General features: G+C 31.4%; 1 protein-coding gene across 1 annotated transcript; it reads left to right on the forward strand.

The window, feature by feature from the left end:
* Window positions 1–2,937: 2,937 nt before the first annotated feature.
* Window positions 2,938–8,969, forward strand: TRIADDRAFT_27813 (uncharacterized protein; the record flags this gene model as incomplete). Its single annotated transcript, XM_002114121.1, has 12 exons — window positions 2,938–3,142; window positions 4,120–4,254; window positions 4,421–4,631; window positions 4,817–4,949; window positions 5,579–5,713; window positions 5,896–5,999; window positions 6,176–6,300; window positions 7,228–7,340; window positions 7,460–7,591; window positions 7,714–7,813; window positions 8,314–8,414; window positions 8,790–8,969. The coding sequence occupies 12 exons, from the start codon at window positions 2,938–2,940 to the stop codon at window positions 8,967–8,969; spliced, it is 1,674 nt and encodes a 557-aa protein (XP_002114157.1).
* Between the last annotated feature and the right edge of the window lie 1,903 nt (window positions 8,970–10,872).

Below are 10,872 nucleotides of genomic sequence, written 5' to 3' on the forward strand. Positions count from 1 at the left end.
TTTGTACTCTACTTTAGAATACGTTAGAGTACGCATAGAACACGAGATTAATCACGGTCGAAATACGACGTGACCTTCGAGTTCTCTTATAATTAAATATCCAACTGCTGTAATTTACTTACCCTTACCAGAAAATGAACTAATTTTATAATCTATAACCCTGATAACAAGTTATCTACCGCATAGCAGTTAAAATAGGGTATTTATACTACATGGTAGCATTTAAAATATTGATACTGCTCTAAAATATTAACGCATTTTCAAAGATTTCCCTGCTAGGTAGAATGATCTATTTTCTCAACTATTTATTAACTTATATCATATAAGAAATTATTGAATAATTTTGTATTTTATATCCTAAGAATTTACCTTATTGTAAATGAAAATATTATGTTAGTGTCATATTTTTTCTTCCTACCAATTAGGTACAATTTCACATTGTAGATAGATGCTATCTGTTACATACAACAATTATAAGTACTCAATTAATTACAGCTGAAAATTTTGACCTTCAGACTTTAGACTTTGTACATATTTCGGTATTTTACACTTCTAAATTAAATTAAATATTTCATGAAATGAACTCTTTAAAATACTTCTTTAAATGTTATCATAAATTTAGTGATTTAAAACTATTTCAATCTGTATAGACTAAGATTTATTGTCACATGTTGAATTTAGAAAGCATAATGATGAAAATGTCTTTCGAAAGAGTTCTTATCTATATCTACAAATTAATTTATATAGCTATTATTATTCTTTGTTGCAAGCAATAAGCTGACATAATTTTTTAAAGTGTATGTTGCCCCAGATAATCTGATTCATAGCTATGATTACGGAAGGTTGATGAATTTACATCGTACTTTACCTTTTAAACGAGGCTATTCTATCTAGTGTATGAAATTACTATCTTGCTTACACTATGTCTTAGGCAGTTCCTTAAATTTGATTAAAATTGTTTACATTGTTCTAATGGTGATTTTGAGTACAAGTAAAAGGAGAGTTGATGCCCGTATTGGGCCTAAAGATTCGATTACTTTTAAATTTAGGGATTAATACAGTACTGCATTAATTAGCTCCTTATCAAGGAGTATAAAATTTTAAAAGAGTAAAGCAGAAATACGGTGCCAAATACGGTATCTAGTTATGGCATTTCTAACTCCTATGTTTTCAATTCTATTAGATCTTTTTTTATCCGTGCGATAAAAATTTATGCAGTTTCGATACTTTGCAACAGTTAGATTGCATGATGATGATGCAACAAGACAATTATTAACCAGTCTAAACTAACACTCGATATAGTTTAATTGTCAGTTTGAACAGCTGACAACTTTATCTAAGATACTGTTGTAAATCGTGTTATCTCCCTAAATTTGATATTATTATTTGCAATACAAAATAAATAAAACGACGGTCTTTTCTTCGATATTTTAGGGCTTAACAGGTACTATAAGACTATCAAACTATCGGTAAAAATTGTTCGGATAATTGAATATGATTAAATCACAATCTATTGACATAATTTGTTTTGGAAGAGAAAAATATTTTACTATTGGTCAATCAAGGATAAATTTTCGTAGATCGTAGGTGATTGATGATGTATTCGCAAGATTACGTGTAAGCATCTTAAGTTTTAATACCGTATAAAAGATGGTAGTAGTAATTACCATGATTAAGATCTCTTCTATGACTTTCACTCGAGAGATGATTAAGTTGCTAGCAGTAAGCAGATTGTACCTAAATTATTATTACGTCTATTAAAATTCAGTCCTATCACCAGGACACCATTTTGGGCGTATGTATTAGTCTTGCTACTTCTTAACTTATTTCTTCAATAACCAAAACAAGTACGTAAATAACTAACCAGGTAATCAAAATTAGAATACAACTCAAGTTACTCTCTTAATATGATCAACTATATAATAAAAGACGACAACCGATCAATTTCATGCCTACAAGTACGGTAATATACAGTATTTATTTATTTCCTTATGAAAAATTCTTCAATTTTTTATATTATAACTGATTAAATGTGTCATGTTGCTGATGAATGTTCTGTGTATGCATACTAATAAGGTATAGGCTGGTAGTGATCTGATTATTAGGTGGGTGATAAAAAAACCTTTGTCAACAAAGACATGGAGATGCTTGACATCAGAGATATTAAAGAACACCTCCGTACATAAATATTGAATAGCGATGTAGTAAATTGTCTTTCTTGATTCAATAATTGACACAGTCATATGCTTGGACAATATGTTAGAATCACTACCCGTCGTGCATTAAAGCCTAATTGATTAGTTACTGTCAGATGATCAATTATTCAGTCAGAGAATTGGTGTGACGCAGCAATGCTCTAATATTACTGGTAGTCTGCTGAAAGTTCAAATTGTTATGGTAATCTACTTCTTTAAACAAATGATGACCTTAGACAAGAGAACGAATACGTACTTAACAATGTATTGCAGTTTAGGCTACTGGTCAATTAATTACTTGGTACGACGGGTGCAGATATAACAATGATTGAATGCGAAGACGATCATTATAATAACTATAATCACATCGGAATAGGAGAATAGAATAAAACATCGAGATAGTATTGAAAATAGTTCATACACAAGTTGAACAGGTAAGAAAGCAACCGAAAATTCAGATAAAAATCATGTAAACATGGGTTATAGTTTCAAGTAGGAGTACTCTAATAAGAGAAAAAATAAAAATAAATAAAGCGACTAGTATATATGTAGCTTATCTTTTAGCTAATGCCGTAAATTTTTTATTGTTGTTACGTATATCCTGTTAATTTTACATCTCTATAAGGGCTTGATGTAATAGATTCGTGATGATATCTTTACAGTATCATCCCCAAGTGTACTCGTGCTTGCTATTTTTCTGCAAGTCAATGATAATAAATATTTACAACGTAATCTAGAGATCATGGCTGATACTAATAGCGATATCGAGAAAGAAAAAAAGATCGATGAAGAAGCTGAAGTAGCTAAACCAGTTGATTCTGAAAGTGTTGAAGAAGAACGTGAAGGTTGGGGTAAAAAAATTGAATTTCTCCTTTGCTGCGTTGGCTATGCAGTTGGAGTTGGCAATGTATTGCGATTTCCATACCTATGCTACGAAAATGGCGGCGGTAAGTTATGTCAACGCTTCAACGCATTTTACATTAATCTTATTCGCAACTAGCGGCTGCTGCACAATGCACACCAGTCAGAATTATTTTTATAGGCATGATCAGATACAAACCAGAACGATTATTTATACTAAGTAAAGCAATACGGATTAGAATTTTTTTTCTGCAGTACGATCATGTAGCCGTAAACTCGATAAGAAACAACACGTGTTAAGCGGTAAAAATGTCTTTGTAAAATCTGTCAAGGATACTGAGTTAAAGGGAATGTGTTACTCATGTGGATAACAGTTTATTTGGTTGTCTTTGACCTTTTTCTTTGATGCAGTTTTTGTAGAGTAATCAAAATGATGAGAATAAAAAGTTATTCAGTTAGATCTACATTAAAAAATAATACTGGAGCTACGAGATTTCCACATCTACGTGACTCGCCATTACAGTTTCACATCACTACTATAGAGCATGAAATCTTGGATAAGAGCTCTTCCCAAAAATACAGTGCAAAAACTTTATGTAATAAATTCTATTGAAGATAACGTACTTCTTCACTGCTAAGTAGATATAAGATGTAGAGCTATTTTGAATTTATACGCGTATCTCAGTAAACTTACTACAGCATAGAAGTATTCAAGCTTGTACTTGTAGGCGTATTAATTATCTTAAGATTTAGTAAGGCTCATTCTTGAGCATTTCCAAATTTTTGTTCTATTCTAAAAATATGATTATAGACTGTTTTTCAGTAGCAAGTACTCTAAAAAAAGGTTACCATTAAATAAGAAATCTATGAAAAGTTGAACTAATGTAAAATACATGTATAGTAGCAACTAGTCTAGTTTTAAGGCGCTTGCTGGAAACATAATTGCTTCGATAAATACAGTTTATTATTTTTCTAGGCTTTATACGATTTTTTTTGTTTGCCAACTAGCCTCTAGCAATGATTTATAAGGTCAGTGTTGGCTAAAATCTTTTTTTTTATCTAGGGGCATTTCTGATTCCATACTTTCTATGCATGATATTTTGTGGCATACCGCTGATTGCGTTAGAATTTGCTATTGGGCAATACTGGCAGAAAGGACCTACCGTGGTCTTTTTACATCTATGTCCGCTATTAAGTGGTTCGTACTCGTATTGCATTTTTATTCAATTACAGCCATTTATCATTTTGCATGATTAATTCGACCAAGTAGATGTTATCATAAGAATGGCTTCAATATTATATAAGCTATGTGATACAGGAAAGTAAAATACACTCTTATTTTTATTGTATTTAAAAATATCTAGGGATTGGCTATTGCATGATTATGATATCTTTCCTAGTGTCTACCTATTACATCAGTTTGCTTGTTTGGGTTCTTTATTACTTATTCAGCAGTTTTGGTAATCCATTGCCTTGGTTAACTTGTGATAACCCATGGAATACACCAAACTGCGTTGTCTATAATAGATCAAATCCAAACCTAACTGGGACTTCACCAAGCGAAGAATTTTTAAAGTTAGTTCGATAAATTCATGACAGCCTATTTACGCTAATAGATTTTAACTAAATTTCCAATCGTTTTCATTAACGACTCATTCACTTCTACAATCAACTACTATAGATTTAATTATGGCCTCAATACCTACTATTTTTCAAGGAAAAATGGGGGTTATGTAATACTTATGATCAATTTTTTTTAGCGAAAAAGTTCTAAATATGACCAGTTCGCCGTCAGAAATCGGAATTGTGAAGTGGGATCTGGTTCTACTACTCTTGTTGTCATGGATTATCATTTATTTTTGCTCATTCAAGGGCGTTCAATGGACTGGAAAGGTATGACACCGCACGCTATAGCTACTATTTAAGTGTAGATCGTATGCAGTACAAAAGGAAATGTAAAATTTTTTAAATCGCTGGTTTTTTAATTTGTTGTGCATCTGATATATTGAAACAAAAATCTTTCTGAAAACAAATCGCAAATCAAAATTGATGGTATACTTTGATATCATAGTTAGTGCTGATGTTCTGTTTAAAAAATTACCGCTTTTGAAAATATTGTCTTTTTGTATATAGAAATTGCAAGTTAGTGAAATGACTGTATTGTGGTATATATACACATTGCATTTTGAAGCTTCACTAAATATATATACTATAGGTTTAGTTTATTTAAAAACCGATAGCTACCATACTACTACAACTGCATTGCAGGATATTTCTTTTATACGCATGCACTTTGCTATTATTAAATTTCATCGCGTTATTTATATAAGATATGGAACAAGTACTTACGTTTCGGTTGAACTTAAAAAATAAATAAACTTCAATAAATCTATTCATTGGCGTAGTAGCTAGTCAATAATAGATAATAATAACATTCATCTATTAATACTGAGTTGATCAATTGTAGATTTTTAAATACGTGAACTCATGACATGAACTCATATGCTCTAATTTTGTGATAGGTCGTTTACTTTACGGCAACATTCCCTTATCTTGTTTTGATCATCCTTTTCATCCGTGGACTTACCTTGGAAGGTGCTGGTGATGGTCTTTACTTTTATTTAAGTCCAAAGTTTGAGCTGCTACGAAGTATAGATGTAATACGCTTATTTTTTAATACCATTCATATTCTTATTGACAATACGATGTTATTCAGGATACAAAACATGTCACTAATGCAATTAAAAATGGATGATTCATAATGTTTTAAAAATAAAATTCAATTATAACTCCATTCTATCTTACAGTAAGTTTGCTTTCATACTCTGTATCTTTTTAGGTTTGGAAAAAAGCAGGAACTCAGATCTTTTATTCCTTAGGCATCGGCTTTGGTAGCTTAATTGCTTACTCTAGTTATAACAAGAGAGACAATAATGTTATAAAGTATGTCAACTCCAATGAATACTATTAATTTATAATCAATTTACGTACAATGTATCAGGAATTATAGGTAGAATACGATTTCATATCATAAGTGAATTAGTTGCATTCGATTGTAATAGATTATAGCAAAATCAAGAAAAATAGAAACTTCATAATTATAATATTGGGTGCTATAGGGATGCGGTTGGTTTGGCACTTATAAACTGTGGGACCAGCTTTTTTGCTGGATTTGCCATATTTTCTATGATGGGCCATATGTCACGCAAACTGAATGTACCAGTCGAACGAGTGGTAGCTGAAGGTAAATTTAAATATTTACATAATTATCTAAATATAGTAATCGCTTCTATTAAGCTAAAGTAAGGCAAGAATAGACTGTAGACAACTTAGATCTGTACAATGATATTTTCTGTAATATAAATTCTATCTCTACGCAGTCTAGATTTGCTGCATGATATAGATGTACCAAATAATATTACGTTATAGTTTAATTTATAGATATTTTACTTATACTTTATCCGAGTGGCTTCTAAATTAACGGATTGTCACAATTTCGTGGCTTCTAAATTAATGGATTGTCACAATTTCACTTCTGTGACAAGGTAACGTACAGTAAAAGTCCATAAGTAGCTACTGACTTAAACGCCCTTTTACTTAACGTTAAACACACTCAGCAAAATACTGTAAAGATGAAACTTTTATTAGCAAAGATACATCTACCACTTTTTACCACCACACTCATCTCAAATGTTCCCGTTTATATAGGAACCGTCTAATTTGTAAATAACAACGGTGTTATTATTATACCTTACTAGGAGAAATATCTCGAACTGAGATATCCCTTACATAGCTTTTCTATCAGTAAATATTTTGAATCTCTTACGCATACTTAATCTTAATCTAAGCTCGTAGGTTGTCTAATTCAACTATTATCAACTAGAATTTGAATCATCTTACTGCTATCTATCGCACAATAACAATCAATATCAAATATGTAATGAACTCTTACAAACAACATCCACGTTAAGGCATTACTTATCTTACCTAGCACTACAAATATGAATATTCTCCATACTAGCTACTACTGTGCTTATTAAACTATCCTAATGACAAGGCAACACCATAACATGGATTTACTTAACCACGTGAAGTACAAATTGTCGATGTTGATACTTATTAATGTCTGTATTACGATGATATTTTTGTCCAACGTTCATGGCGAAAATAGGTCCTGGATTAGCTTTCATAATATATCCAGCAGGGTTAGCGACTCTACCAGCAGCTCAGTTTTGGTCGGTGTTATTTTTCTTTATGCTAATCACCTTAGCCTTGGATAGTCAGGTATAATGTGTTACTGTATTTAAATCTAATGTAGATAGAAATATAAAAGACAAACTATTGAGCTATGAAATTATGGAAATACTTGTAAAATTTTAATAGCTCGTTACATAAAAATTTAGTTTGGAATGGTTGAATCAGTAGCGACTGGTATTGAAGACGCTTTTGCAAAACATTTACGTGGTAAGAAGCCGTTGACGGTTGGGGTCTTGTGCGTGGTGCAATTTCTGTTTAGTATCGCATGTGTAACTCAGGTAAGTCGAATTGATATCTAAATTTTAACCGTTCTAATTGTTATCATTCTTCTAGCATAACAAGAATTGAGATCAATTTATTAATATTTGCCTATTCGATTATTATGATCTGTATTTAATAGGGTGGCATTTATATCTACTATATTTTCGATTCATATTCTGGATCTACTGCGTTGATATTGGCCGTAGCCGTAGAATCGTTAACTATAAGCTGGATTTATGGTAAATCATTTTGAATCAGTGTTTTAATGATAATTTTTGTATATTTTGATTCGGTGAAAACTCTTATAGCCGATAATGATATAGATTTTTATTAACTTGTTACAGTACAAGCATATGCGTAAATAGAGTATACCTTATCAGCAAAACAAGTAATTATAATGTTATAATTTATTTAGTGTAGTTAGCCTTGGGCTATAGCCTATTGGTACTATTTTAGCTAATTTTGGAAACTTGCAAATATCATTTTATTTAAGATTTTATTGGTGTAAAATTAGTCCGTAGAGTAGTTATAATATAAATGTACAAAATTGATAAGGAAATTTGCTGATATACTCTTACATTAACTTTAAAATCTTTATAGCAACATTATTAAACAGCTTTTAGATAATACAATTACAAACTTTGGAATATAATTCGAAAAGTCAACTTATTTTAACTGACTCATTCTACTTTCCATTGGTTTTGTTACTTACGACGAAAATTCTGTTAAATATTGACAGGTGTAAACAGAATGGCTCGTAATATAGAAATAATGAAAGGCTCTCCAGTTTGGTTTGGTTGGAAAATCTTTTGGGCTGTTATTACTCCAGGATTTATGATTGTACGTACAAATAATTTTGATCGGCCATCATTTTGCTTATATTATAGCCATTAATCAAGTTCATTATTTTAGACTAGAATCGAATAAGGGATACTCTATTAAATGTTAAAAGCGTATAAGAGTACAATATACTGTCGTTGTATATATAATCATGAAAGGGCAATATTAAGTAATTGAAGTATTTTGCATTTCTAATATCATCGATATTGATGTAGATTAGACTAATATATTTATACAATATACTATCATTGTATGTATAATTATCAAAGAGCGACATTAAGTAATTGAATTATTTTGCATTTCTAATATTATTGATATTGATGTAGATTAGACTAATATATAGATGAGCTAAATTTAAATATATCTTGATTGCAGGTAATTTTCGTGTATAGTATTATTGATTACGCACCACTTAAATACGGCGGTAAGCGTTATCCGTGGTGGGGAGATTTTATTGGTTGGGTCATGACTGGGCTTTGCATTATTAGTATCATTATTCCTGGTCTAGTTCTGTTAATTAGGGAGAAGGGTACCCTTAAAGAGGTGAAAAGATAATGAATAATGATAAGTTTTAATTCATCGAGTTAATGCTATCTTAATTAATACAAAATTAATATGTGAATGTTTATATCATCATGAAATATGATAATGCTATAGCTTATATCTATACAGACTGGATATACTTAGTTATGCTTCTATTTAGTTCTAGTAACGATAGAAGTTGTCTTAATGGCACGAAATAGGCTGCCAATAACAGCCACATATATATTACATCATTCCGATAATACTGATGATAATTTTTCTCTTGCTTAAAACAAATCGTAGTCAGATCAAGTTGCATCATTCTTGCTTCACCTCACAAAATTTCCATTTTTAACTTTTACTAGCGATTGATCAAGTTGTGCTATGTACCAGACTCCGCAGCTGAGATAGCTTTTATGAAGGAAAAGAAGGGTTATTCTGAAGAAGAAGTATCATCATTGCCAGAAAAAACAGTATTTACAGGAACTGCACCCCTCAATTATGAGTCCAACGTTTAATATTTACACTAATAATGCGAATAATGATATTTTTTTCTTTACATGTAAGTTACGGTACAAGTTTCGTTTTATTCTCCAGTTTAATTAAGTCGGTGTACTGATAATTATAAAGGATTTGTGCGTACTCTGTAGCTCTATATTGACTACTTTAATTTCATTTTTACGGCATTCCTTTTGATATGCTTAGTTAACACAATTGAGTAAGATACAAATGTCAAATTACTCCATAGGTGTACACTACACAATACAGTATTGCTTGATAGTAATTAAAAGAAACAAAAAGACTCCAGTTTCTAAATTAAGCATTAACAGCGAGTAGTGAGTTTTCAAGACTATAGCGCAGGATACTAAATAGCGTTTGAATAATATCCTGTATTGACTTAGCTGATTTAAGCTAACAGTTATACATAGTGCGCAAGGTAGTATCGCTAGGTATAAAAATGTTACACGGTGTAGCTGAAACTTGCATACTATATTATGCCTTATCTTCACCCAATAAAATTATACACTTAAAGGGCTGCAGTGCAGCCGTATCTAATCCGTTGGGTTCACTTTGACGCTATGTAAACAGAAAATTTTTGTTATACTGTAAGATAGTCTACGGATACTATAAACTATAGTCTACAGGTATAGTAGTAAAGCTGTGCACTTCTGCACAAACAGCGTCAAAAATCAATTACTATTAGTTGATGGAGTAAAATGGAATTAGAGCTCGCTGTTGGTGGGGGGGGGGGGAGTAGATATAACTGGTGAAGTAATATCCGTTCGCATAACATAATACTTTAATGGATTCACTAGTCATTGTTATTTTAAAATTTTCTCTTCCTTATTTAGCTCGTATCAGCAATTCACTATATCGCTACTTCAACGAAAATCAACACAACACGGATAAATTATAGTCACTAAAAATAGGGTAAACAGAAGTATAACTTTTTGATCGTCTTCTAATGCACGTAAATGTTTGTAATGTGTACGGAAAAGTTACCGATACATTAGCACATAATTATAATTGGCCATTTTGGTTTATTTACTAATGTTGATGCAAGATACAGTAGGTTGTGAAGCGCTGCCTGAATTGGAATTTATAGTTCTTGATAGCTATTTTTAAATAGCTACTGCAGTTATTATGGTCGCAGAAAAATCGTTCCAACGTTGCGGTTTCTGGTAAGATTAATGTTCAAGGACTGTGAATGTGGGGGAGGGAGAGGGGAGAAAGAGAGAGAATACCAACAGGATACTTTTAGGCTTCTTAGTGTTTAGTAACTGTTATTGTCAGACTAAATTATGCTTTACATTTCAACAGCAACACATATCATCATTTCACTATTACCGTTGTCATGTTTACTGCAGGAAAATAAGTTCTATAGCGAGACTCCTAGTAATTACAAGTGGCGTCGCTAGATCTTAATGGACTACTG

This window comes from Trichoplax adhaerens, genomic scaffold (genome assembly GCF_000150275.1).
Source record: "Trichoplax adhaerens TRIADscaffold_7 genomic scaffold, whole genome shotgun sequence".
Classification (NCBI taxonomy): domain Eukaryota; kingdom Metazoa; phylum Placozoa; class Uniplacotomia; order Trichoplacea; family Trichoplacidae; genus Trichoplax; species Trichoplax adhaerens.